This window comes from Pavona decussata, unplaced genomic scaffold, assembly GCF_977016875.1.
Source record: "Pavona decussata unplaced genomic scaffold, jaPavDecu1.1 SCAFFOLD_327, whole genome shotgun sequence".
Classification (NCBI taxonomy): Eukaryota; Metazoa; Cnidaria; class Anthozoa; order Scleractinia; family Agariciidae; genus Pavona; species Pavona decussata.
This window is the reverse complement of record NW_028145715.1, coordinates 1-19,322: the sequence shown is the minus strand read 5'-3', so window position 1 is coordinate 19,322 and position 19,322 is coordinate 1. Positions and strand designations below refer to the sequence as shown.

The window sequence follows — 19,322 nt, the reverse complement described above, 5'->3', positions numbered from 1 at the left end:
CAAGCCGTTCTGAACATTTTGAGCCCAAATACTAGAAATAATTATCACAATGATATAAGTGGAATGATGAAAAGATAGGCTTTTCTTCCTAGCCCTGCTTTTGTAAATCACAGTTGTTTTGTCTAGTAATGTAACTGCTGTTAGTAGAAGGGCTTAAAGCCTGAACTTTACAGGTTATTTCAGGATATGCAGGATATGATGAATGCAAGGAACTAGTTAGCCTATGCTTTGTGTCATTCATAAACTGACATGATTTCTTACCTAAAATATAAGTTGTGGAGGAACCATCTCCTCTTTATTTGGTCACTACAGTTTATCTTGAAGTGATTAATGATACAAAGAAGAATATCAAGCCGTTCTGAACAATTTGAGCCCAAATACTAATAATAATTATTGAGAGTGTATCAGCCCAATTGCAAAGAACGGGTTGATATTCTCGTCTGCGTGATTAATCATGTGGCAATAAACTTTAGCAATCGAATGCACAGGAGACGTTGCCTTCATAATGTGAATTTTTAAGCTAGAAATTGTGTTCTTAATCAGTGCCTTCAAACAAAACCCTAGCAATTGACTTTCATTCATCATATCCTGAAATAACTGGCTTAGTTCAGGATCTCAGTCCGTCTAGTAACGTCAGATTCATTGCTTGAAAAACAACTGTGATTAAGACAAGTAGGGCTATAAAAGTTTCCTCATGTTTTCAACTTCTTTGTTCTCATTTGGGTTATACCCTTCTAATTATTATTGAGAGTGTATCAGCCGAATTGCAAAGAACGGGTTGATATTCTCGTCTGCGTGATTAATCATGTGGCAATAAACTTTAGCAATCGAATGCACAGGAGACGTTGCCTTCATAATGTGAATTTTTAAGCTAGAAATTGTGTTCTTAATCAGTGCCTTCAAACAAAACCCTAGCAATTGACTTTCATTCATCATATCCTGAAATAACTGGCTTAGTTCAGGATCTCAGTCCGTCTAGTAACGTCAGATTCATTGCTTGAAAAACAACTGTGATTAAGACAAGCAGCGGTATAAAATCTTCCTCATGTTTTCAACTTCTTTTTTCTCATTTGGGTTATACCCTTGTAATTTATACCTGGATTTTTGAAAACATGGCTCCAGAAATATTGCCTTGTGTTACTTTCTCTTGTGAGATTTTATTTATTTATTTATTTTTGTTTTTTTGCATTGTTCTTTTGATTCTAAGTCAAAAGGAATAATGTATAAAGGGTCATTAGCAGATATCTATAAAATCAAAAGGATTTTCTCCCCCCCCCCCTCCCTCCCTCCCTCCCTCCCTCCCTCCCTCCCCGTTTTGCTAACCTACAATGCAGGTCAAAAGTAGTTGGGACACCTGTCCAATAATCATGTATTCCAAGTAAAGTTGGCTTTTTGGGGTCACAATTGGAGCGTACCACCCCCCTCCCCCCCAAACAATGTTGGAAGATGCAGATAAACAGTATTTTTGTTGAAATCTGTGTTGTAGTGTCAAATCTCAACATTGCTTGGGGGGGAGGGGGTGGGGGGAGATTATTTCAGTAGTATCTCGCTAAGTGTCCCAACACTTTTGACCTGCATTGTCTGAAAACGATTAGTTGGGAAAAAGTGCTGTTAACGTGGTCAAGGGAGGAATTTCAAGCTAGAGTTTTAAGAGCTTTTGATTGTATTTGTACTGAAACTATAGATAACACAATTGCCAGTTTGAACAAAAGGATAGAAGCTATCCTTGCCTCTAAAGGCGGTAGAACCAAATATTAATCACGCAATGCGGAACTGTGAAAACTGAACATGCTTTATTATTTACACTTCAGTATATTCTGTGAATTTCTAAAGCGTGTAAAGTGTAACTTCATTTTCATGCTATCTGAGGAAAATGCTTGTGTAAATAGTAATTGTCACTTTGTAAAACTCGTGACAACGAGAAGTTTATCACATGCGTGACATTTGCATTTTGTTGACGTAAAGAACTGAACATTACTCACTACAATACTCACTTTAAATAGTGGAGATTTATGCAAATTGAAAACGTATTTGACATTAAATGAACACAAATTTAGAAAGTATGTATGTTTTCTTTAGTTTGAAGAAACTATTTCTTTCATTATATGAGTTATTGCGCATTTTCAACTCAGTACTCAGTAAAAGCACAAGAAAAGAAAGCTATTAATTAGCTCTTTATATAAAACATTCAATTTACTGAGTAATGTTGTAAACTCTATTCAGACACGTTCCTTTGGAGCGCATTATACAACAATTGTTTTTATATACTCAACAAGAGTAGCCGGCCATAGTTTATTTTTAAACACTGTTCTTCATTGATGCGAAATGAATGCAAACGTTACTGAGTATTGTCGCGAGCATCATGTCGCCGTCAGTCAGCAATGTAAACATTGCTAGAATTCTCTAGAATGAATCGTGCAAAACAATGTGCACAGGGCGCGATTTCTCGCTGTTCACTCTGTGAAATGGGCTTCCAGAACCGGAAAAAAGACCATCTAATGTCCATCATGTTTGTGTTTGTCTGATCTATTGCACCGGCTCTAATGAAAACAATCGGGGCATCCGATGTAGCAAAAAAAGGCGTGTCGCGCGTTAGTTCAATATCTCTTAAACAAAAGTTCTTTGGTGCGGGTAAATGGATTGTATCGCCCTCTAGCGCCTGGAGAAGATCAGCCCACGCGATTATTGTTGGATTCCACCGAAAGTCATTCAAAAAATGACTTCTGCTTGTTCCGCGCCAACCCATGCGAAGGAGCCCGTTGCTGGATTACAGAACGTGTTATAAATTATTTTCAATGGCGATAACATAAAAGTCTTTCCAGAATTGGCAGTTCCATACAAATAAATATTCCGGAATTTTCCTCGACCTTTAGACAGGGCTGTATAAATCGCATTGCAGAAAACCGAGGGGATTATTCCTTGGTTGTCGAGAACCTCATTTGCCGCCACAAACCACCTTTGCTTTCAGAGCCGCGCGCTCACAGTATAACACGATTTCTATGTAAACAACAGACCTTGTGGGCAGCGGATGGCATATCCGATTTAATAAACAAAACACCACGTTTTGAACTCTTTGAAAGTGAAATAAAGCTCATCGTTTCTTAAGCGTTACAACAGTGTGAACATGCAAGTTGTTATTTTTTACCCCGACTCACTGATCTGCATGGTATTCATTTGTCTATCTTTTTCCTGATATACACCTGTTGCGCCTTTCCCGTATCCATACTCTAATATGACAATACGAAAAGTGCGGCAATTGAAATTCCTTGTATATTGTTCACAAATATGTTCTTCTTGCTTACCAAACAAGAGTTCTCATAGGAAGCCCCGCTTTTCATCGACCAATAGGCCACAAACCTGATCTCTTTCAAATACTCACTTTCAGACAATGCAGGTCAAAAGTAGTTGGGACACCTGTCCAATAATCATGTATTCCAAGTAAAGTTGGCTTTTTGGGGTCACAATTGGAGCGTACCACCCCCCTCCCCCCCAAACAATGTTGGAAGATGCGGATAAACAGTATTTTTGTTGAAATCTGTGTTGTAGTGTCAAATCTCAACATTGCTTGGGGGGGAGGGAGTGGGGGGAGATTGTTTCAGTAGTATCTCGCTAAGTGTCCCAACACTTTTGACCTACATTGTAGCTCCTTTCTCTCTCAAACGTCTTCTAACCGCGCAACGATTTGGCTTTGAATTTGGCGCGCGCTCTGAGATCACAACTAAGTCATTAGACCTGGCGTTTTGTTTGGCTTCCTGAAGCAAAGTTTTCCTGAGGACATCATTAAGTCTAGTGAGGGAAGAAGTCTTACGAGTGCAGTTCCTGCCTCGTCTAATATGCTTGCTACCAGTAGTCCTCTTTTGATCTAAACGGGTAATTTTCAGTTACTCGGGCCTTGACTATAAAAAAAAAGCTATTCGATTATTTTTCACCCTTATAACCGTAGCGGCGTTAGACTAGTGATTATTTGAGATATGCAATTTTGGGTGGTATTTCCGCTCTCGAGTTTCATAAATAGTTTCCTGCAGATGTTGGGTCGCCGTGATTCTAGTTCACCTGCAGCATGAATCTAGTATGAACATAAAAAATCAATTTGAAACGCTGTCTTTCTCTCAAGAAGCCGATCCTGTTGAAGAAAGCTAGACTTGAGCGCTAAAACACCGCGTTTTGGGCGAGATTTTAGATGCGTTCGCGCGGTTAGTCATTGCTAAATTCTGACACATGTTGTAGGAAGTTCAAAGGTCATGTTTCATTTCATGCAGATGTTTTTAATTAGTGTCATGTCCAATTCCAAAGAAAAGCCTCTTTCGTTTTTCTCTCCCATACTATTCTTTTACCTTGCTTAAAATCTTGTGATAAACTCTAATTGAAGTCTTGTTAACTATTAGCATATTCCTTCCTTGAAATATGGGTAGGTGGTCAGTGAGATCAGTAGAGAGTAAACCACCAGTAAAGTTATCTACTAGACTGTTAACAAAAATATTATTGATTGATGTTTTACTTCTACTTGTTATTCCAGTTGGTTTTGAAATCAGCGGGTAAAAAGAAGGCGAAAACATGCAATTCCAACTTTCTTCTTTCAGATACACCACGGGATACCATGTCATTGATAAGAAATCCCTTATCTGCAAGTACCAAATCCCCAGAAGTCAAGTGATTGTGGAGTCCTGACTCCTGCACAATAGCTCTATCTGGAATGGAACCAGGGTACAACTTGCCTACGTAGGTTATCACAGCATTAAGTGCAACACCAACAATAACTTTAAATGAATGCATTCGTCGATAAGATGAGTAGGTTGCATTTTGTGTACTCATTAGTACAGTCGCTGCAACCTTGATATCAGTACAGGCTATGACAATACGAAAAGATCCATATTGACTGAATGAGGATGGTGCAGAATGTTTGCTTTTTTTCTAGAGAGAGAGTGTCATAATGCCATAAAGAAAATGTCATGCAGCAAATAGATAAATGTCATCATGTTTGCAACTGTACGTAGCAACACTTCATGTATTGCACAACGGTTAGCTCAGTTGGTAGAGTACCGGACCGACGATAAACCGTAGGCCCCGTGTCACAACCCTTGTTTGAAATAACTCTGTGGGACGTTAAAGAACCCACTCACTGTTCGCAAAGAGTAGAGGATGTAGTTCCGGAGTTGTGGTCTGGTCTTTATGCGTATATTCTCATGGTTGGGTGGGTAAATTCTCGGAGATATTAGCTGCATAAGCTACTCTTAAAAATCCGAGGGAAAATAAAGAGATGATGATGATGATGATGATGATGATGATGATGATGATGAGGGTGATAATGATGTTACATAGCTGCGCCAAGTGCAGGTTGGTGTAGATCTGTCTTACTTTTACTAAGGTGATTGAAATCTGGTCTTCGCAACTCATAGATACCACCTTCCAGCCAGCAAACTAATTAATGAAATCTTTAAACCTCAAGGCATATCTTAGAACAATTTCAAAGACTTCCTCTGTTAGAAGCCCAGTTTCCATTGTAACAAGATCATCGGACAGTTCTGTCACAGTGTAACACCTGGTCTTTTACTTATAATTTGTGGATAGAGTAGAAGCATATGTCACATTTAAGCATCGGATGTGTGAAAAACTTGCCAAAACCGTTAGTTGAAGTAGAATTGCTCCGCTGGATAGTGGCTTATCCAGTGGATAAAGTTATCTATTCTTTGAACAACTGGCGCCTGAATGTCCCCAGTACACATTTATACATCTGGAATTGGTTGTTCAAAAAGTAGATACTCTATCCAGCTGCTAAATTGCTATCTGGGGGATAAAATGTATTAATTGAATTACATCTTATGCGCTAGATAAAGTTATCTATTCTTTGAACAATACCGCCTGGTCGAACGTCCAGTGCATTGACAACTTCACTCCACGTATCAATTGGACAGGTTAATGGCTAACACAGAGCAAATTCACTGGTTTAACATGAAATCTGGTGTCAACCAAAAATGAAACATGCCAAAGATTTTGTTTGTTTGCAAATGAGGAGAGAAGTTTACCTTGTCGCCAACTTGTCTACGACCTTGTCCCAGACAAGGTCGCACAACAGAACGGGATACTCAGCCGAAAATGAGACCCTGCGACTCCAATGGTGAGGTAATAGGGTTTAAGATGATTCTAGTGAAGACAGACGTCCTTAAGTGAAATACAGTGGTAAAACAGAAAATATGAATATAATGATACGACACTAAGGATGTAATGGTTTGAAAAGCTATATCAACACTTGAAAGAATGTTTCATCCTTTTCTTTTCTATTTCTTTGTTTACAAAAGCTTTCGGCTGCGTCTCCTTTTTTCATCGCACTTCTCGGTGTTTGGAAATTGGATGAAAGACTCTTCCTGGTGCTTGATATATTGCATAAAAAAATCTTCTAACCAATGAGGATCAAAAAGGAGGAAGCTAAAAGAGGTTAAACTATGAGCCGTTTATATTGAGGTAAACTATAATAATAATATTGTGCGATACACTTGAAGAGGAAAACATGTAGATAAAGCAAACTTTTTTACAGAGCAACTTTTAGGCACTGAGAGAGTAAATTAAGGCTTTAAAGTTGTCTGGCCAGGAATTGTTCCATTGAATAGTTGCAACAAAATTCGCACATCTCATTGTTTTAATCTCAAGCTTCAATTATCATACATATTTCTTGCGTAAACTCGTTCAACTAAATAGTTAGTGTTCTAACTATCTTCATTATTGTCACTGATTTGAATCGGGAAACTCAATAACTATGTTCCAGATCACGTTTGGTACATCTTAATCGTATATCATTTCACTACTACTCAGATCAAATTTCTCTTCACCATTTTCTTCCGCATCCCTGCCTAGATCTCGATTTAAACCTTGATCGAGATCTTCATCTGGATTCTCTGACTCACCACTCATGTGGTGAGAAACATTTTTCTGCGCGGCGTCTCTGCTAGGCATCCTCCACACCTGTTTCCGAAACCCAATATTCTTGTTGTAGCAGTCGCATGTAAACCCAGGCACTTTCCAATTGCAGCCATGCCAGGCAAAATTTTCTTGGGTGTTTGCATATGCTGTGAGCTTAGAGCTGCCTGTGTCTTGTTTCTCCGATTTGTACTTAACGCAAGATTTCCCTTTACAGCCACACCAGATTCCAAATCTGTATCGACAGTCGTTGGGATGGTGGCAGCCCTCTGCAGCCAGAGAGCACTCGAATTCAGGAGATTTCTTGGATGAACCCCTTGTGTAGTCGAATTTCTGTAGGTAGACTCCTCTACTTTCTTTGAATCGGCAGCCATAATTCAAGAAGCCGAGGTAATAGTACTGCAGGTTTATAGCTCGGATGTAGTTTTCTGACCCAGTATCGAATCGGCTTTGCAAAATGTCCCAAATCGATCTGAAGGTGTGTTCAACCGATGCGTCTGATTCACCAGCTTCGTTCAAAAGTTTCTCAATCAGTTCTTTGCTCCTGTTGTTCGTCAGCTTATTTCGGGTTTCCTTGGTACCCCCTTTGACGACGGTTTTGTCTATAGTGTTCATGTCGCTTGCCTTGGTCTCTTCCTTCTTGCTGACGTTAGCACATGCCTCCACCCCAACCTTGGTAGCACTTACGGGACCTGCAAGTTTAATGCAGCATTTCACCTGAAAATTCCTCTGACTGTACGACTTAGAACTTTCTGCAAATGTCGTCTGCTTGATGCTTGAACCACGCGTCACAGATATAATCACATGGGACCCGTATGTCTCCAAAAAGACGTTATATGCTTTCCAGGAATTCGCGAGAAACGGCTGTGCAAATGCCAATGGTAGCTTTTCAAAGTCCTTAACAAGGCGTTTGGTTAATGTGGAAGTTTCAACGTTATCTAAACAATCCTTTTCGATTAAGATCTTTTCTGTCAAGGCGCGGACATTTAAGGCCAGTCCACTTACTTTGGAGTCCTTGGATTCTGTCTTCTGTAAAACACTGTTGAGAGTAGTGCCCAGGGTAAACGAAGACTCGAGGGAGGCTTCCAAACCAGCTGCGGCGGCCATATGTTTGTAAAAGGATTTGGTGCTGGCGTAGTAATCAAAGTTACTACCTGAGTAGTGTAACTTTTTCCTTTTAAAGCAGGTTTCCGGCAAAGCCTCAAATAATTTCGCCTCGTTTTCCTGGAAGTCGCCCAATAAGTTTGTCTTCCGAAGATTGATTCCTTTTCCAAGCTCTTCCGTGCCACTGCTGTCCGTGCTTTCTGCTCTTATTCCTCTGAAAGAGGCCGTCATGCAGATAAACAGTAACAATGGATAATTCATGGCTGACGTTATTCCTGTTTCTCTTTGGTCTGGCAGTGGGGCACAACCTGTTAAGAAAATTACGTTACAGATGCTTTTCTGTAACATGCCTTCCAGGCAGTCGTTTTTAGAGGGATTCGTATTACCTCCTCTATAGGAGATACTTGTCTCCTCCTACGACTGCGTGGTAGGCTAGGCTTTGCTGGACAGCGTTCACACTCCACCGGATACTCTACCTGCTGCAATGAGGAGCTTGAATTGACAGCCTGCGTAGCTAGCGGCATTGTCTGCGGGCCAATAAAAAGTTTTGGCGTCGTAAACTGTTAGGAAATATCTTTTCCCCATTCCGCTCTAGGTCTCCCTGCATCTGTCAGCTGCGCAAGCCACTATAATTGACTTGACATCAGTCTGCCCGCCTGCGAAGAAGGCCCATTGTTGGATTTGTAAACTCTGACACTCTACCGACACCACTAAATCAAAATTCATTTTGACTTCACCAATTTCCAAGTTTCATGCCTCCTGTGCACTGATGATTTGTAAAATTGGCTTCAATCAATTTTCGCTATAAGACGTTGCTTGAAAGGTCAGTATGATCACGTTAACACTTACGGAAAGGAATTTCATCAATCCCTCCTCCATAATGGGTTCGTCTAGGATAAGAGTATTCTTTTCGTAAGAAATTTTTGGACAATATTTTGAAATTGTAATCAAATTGCACTCCCAAGTGTAATTTTGAGAACTTTCGGAACACCCATAATACAAATTAGTTGAAAATTTCAAGCAATCTTGCGCGGAAACAAAGACCGATTTCGCTTGACAATATTTCAAAACGATATTTCTTTCTGAGAAAAAGCGATAACGTTGCAATTTAATACCTTCCAGGAAGGAAGACGGATCGATAGCGATAAACTTTGACATTGAAAATGCCGACGATTGATGACGGTTTCACAAGACTTCTCAGTCGGTTGGGAGATAATTTTTACTAATTTTTTTCGGTTACTAAATCTACGCGAAAATTCAAGGACGGTGAAATTAAATAGGAAGGTCTCATGAATATCACTAAGTTACCTTCTAAGATACGTTTTCAGAGATTACTTGAAATATATTTGCAGTACTAGATACAGCTTTTAATAAAGTTGCTTAGCCCCTTAAGGACTTACTGCCACTTTTGTTAATCGTTAATTTCTTACTTGAATCACACGTTTTTCTATATTTTACCTGTGCTGGGAAACTGGAAATGGGTGCACAGCCTTAACATTTAAATTTCATTTTTCAGAAACCAGAAATTAAGAAACGTTACTTTTCCATTACTATCCAACTTTCAAAGTTTTAGGAATGTTTTGAGCCTGCCAATTTGAAGTGTATTGCTTTCCTTGTCTCGTCCGTAGATATATAGCCAAACTTAATTTAGTGTCGCCAATTAGTACTACTCAACACTAGAATGATTGTCACTTAAATAAAGAACTTTGCTTACATACCCTTGCCGTGTAACGAAACTGACCGTCAATAAACTGTAATAAAATTCCAAATCTGATTTTTTACTACAAAGGAGGCACTGAACAAATGAGCTAGTTTAAACAATAAAGTTCTTTGTAGGATAGGTCGTCTTTCGCTTTAAAATTGTCGCTGTTATAGTCTATTATAATATTCCAAAAAAACCGCTCCGTGACTGATGGAATTCTTTATTAGATTTGAGTGCAACCATGGGAAAACGGTCTTTTTATGTCCTCGGAGGATATACCTGCTGTTACTCCATACAGTTGTTTGTGATATCCACGGGGGTTTTTACGTTCAAACAAACATATATACGAAACCAAAAATATTTGTGTTTCTGATCGATATGAAAGACCTTTGTTTTGAGGTCATTTAGGATTCCAACACAACGGAGAACGGTGGGTCCATTTGTAAGCAGCAAAACGTGTCAGACCCCATCTTAATTGCCTGAATGATTTTTTTGTCAATCCTTGCTGGTACTTATACACTGATATTGACGATATATTTCATATATATTAACATATTTTCAAACATTACGGTGACGTAGTTTATCGTACCTTTTAATTCGATTCACGCCTCTTCGGAGACAGTTGTTTGTTTGTTTCTGCGCGATAACTGACTAAGCAGAATTCTTCTAACGTAGCACTGAATTTCTTGATCATTGCGTTTTCTTATTTGAAATATTTGTTGATTGCAACCTCAGCTGCGTTGTTTGCTGAAATGGGCAATTGAAAAATAAAATTTGTCCCATTGAGAGAAATGTGATTAAAACAGTGAAGCACTAGTAAGGGAACTTCATTAATGACAAGTTCTTTGTAAGGGAAGAATATTTAATTTTATAGATAATTCAGCCCTAACTGGGGATCCAAGATTAAATTGCTTTGTTATAACCTCCTATTTTTCACCGAAGAAGATCAAACTGGGTTCACATATTAACGTCTGAATTGAGCAGCAAACTTTAAGCGATCAGACAAGTCATTCTCTTGTTGCCGTAAGCATTCTGATTTTCACTTAAAATATCATTTATCTATTAAGTCATTACACTTCACGCCGATTTCCTGGTTTTAGAACTATCAACTATCAAAAATTGAATGGCATTTTCGCATTGGGGGTATCACTCAGACGGACATTTCATCGTCTATAACCTCTCAAATGTTAATATATTTTTTTAAAACTTAATTCAAATTGAATTAGTAAGAGATAAAGAGCAATTTTAAAAAGGTTTTAAGAGCGCCTGTCCGTAAAAATCGAACATATCGCGGCAAGGGTGGAAAAATTAATTTCTTTCATACTTTAATGTCAGATAGGCTACTCAAGTACTTTAAGGCTTGGTTATTTGTCCTTCAAAGACCCCCAGCAAATATTTTAAGGAACCTCTATTCTCTGTCGAGTAAAGAATGTACACTATAGAGGAAATTCATTCCATAAATTGCTTGACTTTCTTGACCAAACGGAAGTGTTCCTAAGTGTCACGTGACATTCCTTGGTTGATGACGCCACATAACTTGTTTTTGAAAATGGGGAACATTTATACTCCAAAATTTTGAAAACGTTTGCCCTTAAAATGTTTAGTATGACTGTGCCAACCTAATTCCGCCTTTTAAGGTGGTACTTGTTATTTATCTTTTAAGATATTTGGACATTTATCATGTCACGTGACCCATTTTCCTTAATTGACCGTTACTCTTAAGATGTGGACATCATTAAAAGGCGGGATGATAAAGCCCTTAGAAGGGCTTATCGAGTAAGCAACAAACGAGATTGATATAATGTAGCTTTTTGTTCCCCATTTTTGAGTAAAGATTTTAACCATTATAAGTCGTTTTCAGGTCACGTGACTAGAATCTGACACAGCAAATTTTGGAAAATTAATAAGGACACCGATAATAAACTGTTTGCCAAGTTTCACAGAGATCGGACAAATGCTTCCCCTCCAAGTAAAAATGTGCATAAAATTAGGCTGGTCAAGCCTTAATACACTTGAGTAGGATATAACTAAAATCACTGTATAGTTTTCTTGGCGAAATATCCTTCTATTTCAAAGAAAAATGCAAATAACAAAAATCCGTTAAAATCGTCATTTGAGGCGCTAAATTATTACACGGGTTTAAGAGCCTCGCGTGCGAAAAACAAATCATTCTACCGCTTTTAAAACACTTAAATATTATTTTACAATCCTTAAATATCTGTTGGAATGATTTGGGGAAATATTGCGACGTTCTGGGTATGCAAAATAATTTAATTTCGAAGGCATACAGTTCACTGCGATAAAAGTACTTCGTGAATAAAATCACTATGTACGAAATCTTCAAATCGATTACGCTCCTGGTGGTTGAATGTTAGAAGGATGGTCTATAGATTCCTGTAAAAAATTCTTGGGCAAATGATTAAGAGCGGCGTGATAGCTTTTTAAAGTCCGTACAAAATGTAAATATTTGACCCCGCGCGGTAAACGTTGACGTTGAGGGTCAGACATAATTTTTAGTCCGTGTACATATCTTGATCCATATGCAGTCCGGAGAACTGTGATCTTCGGTTTTTAACAATTGACTACTTTTTACAAAAGAAGGCATGCTGTCTGGTATTTGACTGCCTTAATGGAACTGTATGCTCTCATTTTAAGAATGATTTTCAACGAGTGAATCATAACGCTTTAAATACTAGAAACAATGGGAAAGCAGCAAAACTGCCCAAAGTCAAAATGGATTCTGCACGCCGTAGTTTTTATTTTTTGGGTGCCTCGACATTTAATTCTTTACCTTTAAGTCTGAGAAGTATTAATTCTAGATTTTTATTCAGGAGAGCCTTGGAAGATTTTTATCTGTAAATTTTTACTGTAGTTTTAAATTAGTGCATGTTTTGCTTTTACATATCAGTTCTTAATTATTCTTATTTGTAAGTTTTTAATTTATTAGTCAACAGGACCCCGTTGATAACAGTATTCTATACTGAAGGGTTATCCTGGATAAATATTCGATTATTATTATTATTATTATTATTATTATTATTATTATTATTAGCTTAAAATAAGCACATAGAAAAACATTTCGAAATGTTCTAACCTTATAATATGCTGTAGGAGACAGGTCCAGATGCCATTTTGGCACAATTCTGTGGTCGTTCGTCGCATAGGTTTGAGCCGGCTGTTTGTATTAAACGTCCGGTGTACACCGCGCAAACTGGTCGAATACAAATCTTTGACCAACGTTCGGCGCATTTCATCATCAAGACTGCATCTTTTTCGATGGCTTAGTCATTTGTGAAGTATTGCTTGGTTTACAGTGCACGAAAATATAACATCTGATCGCTGCTAGAATAAAAAAAAATTCGGCGCTTTCTTCAGCTGTCGCAGGGTAAGGGCTCTCAAACCCGTGTAACAATTTAGCGCCTCAAATGACGATTTTAACGGATTTTCGTTAGTTGCATTTTTATTTGAAATAAAAGGATATTTCACCAAAAAAAACTATGCAGTACTTTAGTTATATCCTAGCCTATCTGACATTAAAATATGAAAGAAATTGAATTTTCCACCCTTTCTACGAAATTTACAATTTGTCTGATTTTTTACAGACAGGCGCTCTTAAAACATTTTAATTTCTGGAGACATGTTTTCTTAGCGACATTGAGCGAGATAAAACTAGGTCAGAACGTTGGCCCAAGGATTTAACGATGGTTTGTTAGAATCGCAATTTCTTTTTAATAAAAGAAACACTGAGACTGTAGTCAATAACCAAAAGAAGTAAAAGGAAGTTTTGAGTGTGATCAGGCCGGCCTTATACTAACCTGTAATGTACCTCTGATGTCTCTTGGTCCGTTCCCGTCGGGCTGATCTGAACAAAATAGTATTTTTCTTGAAAATTGTATCTAGCCTTAACTTAAAATTTTAACCTCGGGGTGTTTAGTTAGCATGTGGGCAATGTGTGTGCACCATTATGACATTCCTTAATGGTCTGTTTTACTGGTACTGGAATTCCTAATAGAAGATATTAACTTACGAAATACCAACTTTCTTTGAGGCATTTACGTGTTAAGCAATGTTCGGGCACTTATTTGAGATCTCACGATTCGGTAATAGAGTCGTGAAATTGACTAATTTACGTTTGTCCCACTGACCAAAAATCAACATGAATTTTTTTCTGATGTACCTTTGAAATCTCTTGGTCCGTTCCCGTCGCGCTGATCTGAACAAAATAGTATTTTTCTTGAATTTTTTTTCTAACCTTAACTTAAAATTTTAACCTCGGGGTGTTTAGTTAGCATGTGGGCAATGTGTGTGCAGAAAAAATGGATCGCCCATCATTATGTCATTTCTTAATGGTCTGTTTTACTGGTACTAGAATTCCTAATAGAAGATATTGACTTACAAAATACCAACTTTCTTTGAGGCCTTTATGCCTTAAGGCAGGGCTCTACCTGAATTTGAGTGAGATTTGAAGAGGTTTTAAGAATGGATAGAAGAAAGAAAATGATATTTGAAACACTAACAGACAGTTGATACCCACTCTAATGGACTAACTTGGTGTCCGTCTATTAATTATTAACTACAAATTCTAATTTTAAAACATCCATAAATCTTCAACATTTCTTATTCTCTTAATTTTACCAATCTTTCAAGAAGAATTATTTGCTTTCCAGATATACCTCAAATTCACCCAAAAATTCATAAAACACCCCAAAACTTTGTTTTGTGTAATGAGTGGAAGGTTTTGGTATTGCTTGAAATGCGAACAAGATATTTCCATTTGACCGATTTTAAGCGGCGTGAAACCGGCTTTCAGGTGTTCCCCCGCCTTAGGCAATATTCGGGCACTTGTTTGATATCTCACGATTCGGTAATAGAGTCGTACAACTGACTAATTTTAGTTTGTCCCACTGACCAAAAATCAGCATAAAATGTTTCTGATGTACCTCTAGTGTCTCTTGGTCTGTTCCTCGCGCTGATTTGAACAAAATAGTATTTTTCTTGAAAATTGTGTGTTACCTTAATTTAAAATTTTAACCTCAGGGTTTTTAGTTAGCATGTGGCAATCTGTGTGCAGAGAAAAGGGATCGCCCATCGTTGTGTCATTTCTTAATGGTCTGTTTTACTGGTACTAAAATTCCTAGTAGAGGATATTGAATTACGAAATACCAACTTTCTTTGAGGCTTTTATGTCTTAAGGAATGTTCTGGCACTTGTTTGAGATCTCACGATTGGGTAATAGAGTCGTAAAATTTGCTAAGTTTCGTTTGTCTCACTGACCAAAAATCAACATGCAATGTTTCAAGATTGTTATAACTGAAGCTCCGTCAAAACAATTTTACGCCGTCTTCAAAACCTTCTCGTTGCTTTGGGGCAAGTTTACCTCTATAAGATTATTACCTTTCTGAATCATGCAATACGAGTATAAGCAAGGACATAACAATTTTCTATATCCGAATTGTTTCAATTATATCAAACATCTCTTTAAGCGATGTTAGTAGTGGTTGCCTGAAACAAATGTTAGCGGCCGCATCAGGGTTTCAGAGACATCACACACTTGAATTGAAACTTCCCGGTTACCTGAGTCAAAAATCGAAAACTTTAACTTGAAGATGCATTGTTAAAGTAAAATTGATCAATAGATTATTGCTTATGAGAAGGAACTTTTAGCTCCTACCACCTGATGAAAATTTTAATTTTTCCATGGTTTTTTCTTTGCCATAACGGTCAGTTAATGACTACGCGGAATGCTTCTCTCGTTGCACTGAGCTTATCGGTCATTGCGTTTCTTTTTCGAAGTATTTATTGATAGCGACCTGAGCTGCGTTGTTTCCCACAACAGAAAATTAAAAAAAAAAAGTCGGCGCATTGAAAGAAATTTGGTCTAAACAAATGAGGAATTGGTAAGAGTACTTCATAGATAAAAAGTAACGCAAGATTATCATATTGAAAGATTATCCATCCTTAGTCTGGGACATACGTTTATTTTCTCTTGGACTTAGTAATGCAAGATTCATTTGCTTTGCGGCAAATTCCCATTTGAGTCAATTTTTTCACCGGATGGGACCAGACTAGGTTAAAATATTTTTATTTGAATTGAACAATATATCAAGCAAATAAACCAAACCATCTTCAAGTCATTTAACTTTACGACTTTTTTTCGTTTTCGAACTATCGAAAAATTTTAACATTTTTAGTTTTACTTAGATCGATATTTAATCATGTATGACCTCAAAAATATCCTTTTATTGAAAAACTAAATTCGTAAATGAAAGTTAGCAAGAGAGAATATCTGATACAAAGAAACTAAATCTGACATTCTTTTGTCTGTTCTCTCAGCGACTTTGAGCACGAGAAAGCTAGATCAGAGCGTTGCCCTTGAGATTTAACAATGGTTAATTGGAATCACCCTTTCTTTAAAAAAAAAGACCATTACTGTTTTGGAATAAAAAAAAAATAGAAAAAAACAGCTTTTGAGTGTGAAATGACTGGTTTTATACTAACCTCCGATGTACCTCTGATGTCTCTTGGTCCGTTCCTTGCGATGATCTGAAAGAATGGCATTTTTTCTGAAAATTATATCTGACCTCATTTAAAATTCTAACCTCAGCGTGTTTAGTTAGCATGTGGTTAATACAGTTTTAAAGCGATTACGCCATGATACCATGTCGTGGAAAAACTTAGTTCTAAACAAAAGCGCATTCCATTCAAATTTTCTTATTTCCACATGATATTGCCAAATGCCACCAAATATACATGTAATCCCAATAAAATTTATCCAGCCTTTATTTTGTTTCAGTTTTTGCTGCAGAAATAAGAAGTTGAAAAGAGCTAAAGCAATTTCGTGCAGTGTTTAAATGGTTTCATGGAAGGGTTGCCTCCCAAGTGATGATATACATTATTATAACTCCCGGCATAGTAAATCGAACGTTTGAAAATCGAACTCAATCGAACACCAGACTTTCAGTGAGTTCGATTTCTGAACAAATAGAATTTAATCGAACTAATCGAACTACATCGAACTCAATCCATCTGATTGTGTTTGATTGAGTTAGGTTAGAAATGGATTGTGTTGATTGGCTCTACCTATACAAAGCAAGTCCAAATCAAGCCCATCAAAGCAGGTTTTTTTTTTCAAATTTATTCAATAACAGAACCATTTATAAACTGTGCACGGCAGTTAGAGAACAGAACAGAACAGAACAGGAGAGAATTAAGCTCTCATCACTCCTGCCGGCGTACTCCAAAATTATTATACCCTTCCCTATTTAGTTAATTTACAACTGAAGGGCTGGGAGCATAACCGACTTATGTCGAATTTCAGCCCGTTTTTCGATGTTGCGTGGATTTCTCCAAACTTTTGCATGTGAACTGCAATTCGATGCCATTGAGAAATTTTACCATCTTGTAAAGATATATCAGTAACATTATAGACACTGGATGACCAAAAGGACAATGCACTGAGTATTAAATACTTGTATTCAATATACACTCGTTGTCTTTGAAACACGGCACACGAAAGCGGTCTTTTTCGCGGGAGCAACGAAAAGAATGCTGTTACGCTTTTATTTGATTCTGTTACAAACTACTACGTGCGTTACAGGAATGTCAGAAATGCAAACAGTTACATTCTTCAAGAGAAAATGTGTCCATTTCCTGGCGTAAAATCCAGCTTTGTCCCGTTTGTCGACATATTACTCTTGATTACGCAAAGTACTAGCATTCTACACGATTAACAGGAAGACATGTAGCCACTTCAACGATTAACAACAATTAACAACGATTAAAAGCGGTTCTATTAAAAGGTACTGACTATCTATTCTTTTCACAAGCAGGCGGTGTTAACCGTTGAAAATCTATGGTAATCGTACTTTTATTGAATCATTGCCTTGAAATTGTAGAGTTAATCGTTACATACCGAATTTCAAGCCTGGCAAACCACAACTAAGGCTTTCAAAACACCCTGCACATGGAAGGATTTGTCTCTGATGCTCCCGCGGGATTTGATAATCGAATTGAAAATTCGCCACGGCACAGTCATCCCTGCCAAGGAGGGTTTCTTTAGACAACATGTAGACCAGTTCCTGTGATCTGCATTCATCAATTTCATAACTTTTCAAAAGATCCATAGATGTCACGCGTTTACAAACTTCACAAAACAAAAGCGAAACCAACTAGCCAGTACGATACGCAAGTTGTTTATCGCGACCACCTTGATCTATTTTGGATATCTGGATTTTCAAAAACATACCTGCACTTAACCTACGCAGAGACAGAGAGTTCACCCTAAGTGAGTCTCACAACCCTGCCCTCCCCACCTCTCTGATGTTCACACAAACTTGCAAGTCACTCACCTGCATTTAGGCCCTACTCCAGGCTTTGTGTCAGCTTGATGCAATTGATTGTCAACAGCCTGTGTCTCTATGGAAGAGGTCAAAGGGCATTAGAATTAAGTCACCTTGGTTTAAGAAATACAGCAAATTGGACCAATCTGAAGGCTACATTACCCTCCTCTCCCCACCCCAGAGCTTTTGACACATAACCGAGAGCCACCCCCTAGCAGTAAGCCCTCACCCTAGGCTAGCTCACAGACTGGTCCTTGACGGCAAGCCCCCTCAAGTTTAGAGAACCACGGAGGCCTGAAGCTAGCTTCAGGCCCGGCTCTAGCAAACACGTTCTTGCAAATTCGCACAGATATCACAGGCAAATAGGTCTCTTGAAGGCAAAAATTGAGTTTGCAGGAAAATGTACTATTTTTAGCATATAGCAGCTCAACTTGGGATATGCCCACTTAAATTGACTGCTAATAATTATTAAAATGATATAAGTGGAATGATGAAAATATAAGCTTTTCTTGCTAGTCCTGCTTTTGTAAATCACAGTTGTTTTGTCTAACAATGTAACTGCTGTTAGTAGAAGGGCTTAAAGCCTCAACTTTACAGCTTATTTCAAAATATGATGAATGCAAGGAACTAGTTAGCCCTTGCTTTGTGTCACTCATAAACTGACATGATTTCTTGCCTAAAATATAACTTGTGAGGCACCATTTCCTCTTTATTTGGTTACTACAGTTTATCTTGAAGTGATTAATGATACAAAGAAGCATATCAAGCCGTTCTGAACAATTTGAGCCCAAATACTAATAATAAATTATTATTAGTATTTGGGCTCAAATTGTTCAGAACGGCTTGATATTCTTTTTTGTATCATTAATCACTTCAAGATAAACTGTAGTAACCAAATAAAGAGGAAATGGTGCCTCCACAAGTTATATTTTAGGCAAGAAATCATGTCAGTTTGTGAGTGACACAAAGCAAGGGCTAACTAGTTCCTTGCATTCAGCATATTTTGAAATAAGCTGTAAAGTTGAGGCTTTAAGCCCTTCTACTAACAGCAGTTACATTGCTAGACAAAACAACTGTGATTTACAAAAGCAGGACTAGCAAGAAAAGCTTTTATTATTCCACTATTATGTCATTTCACCAAATAAGGTCAAGAGAACGCGCAAAATATGAGACCGTAATACACTGTAGTGTCCCGGTTTGACCGGTTTACAACAGAGCGAATACGGACGGAAAAGGCAGAAAAAAGGAGCAACAATGTCCGGACT

At 37.8% G+C, this 19,322-nt stretch overlaps 1 protein-coding gene and 1 pseudogene across 1 annotated transcript; both read right to left on the bottom strand.

Moving 5' to 3' along the window:
• The window catches only part of LOC146453627 (uncharacterized), a 77,969-nt pseudogene extending 72,089 nt beyond the window's left edge, over positions 1-5,880 (bottom strand).
• Positions 5,881-6,624: 744 nt separating this feature from the next.
• On the bottom strand, positions 6,625-8,822 carry LOC146453626 (DELTA-thalatoxin-Avl2a-like). The gene has a single exon (XM_085096413.1). The coding sequence runs from the start codon at positions 8,362-8,364 to the stop codon at positions 6,778-6,780; it is 1,587 nt and encodes a 528-aa protein (XP_084952539.1). The 5' UTR covers positions 8,365-8,822; the 3' UTR covers positions 6,625-6,777.
• Between the last annotated feature and the right edge of the window lie 10,500 nt (positions 8,823-19,322).

Excerpts from the sequence above, each read along its gene's own strand:
- LOC146453626 (XM_085096413.1), bottom strand. The coding sequence starts at position 8,364 with ATGTTACAGAAAAGCATCTGTAACGTAATTTTCTTAACAGGTTGTGCC.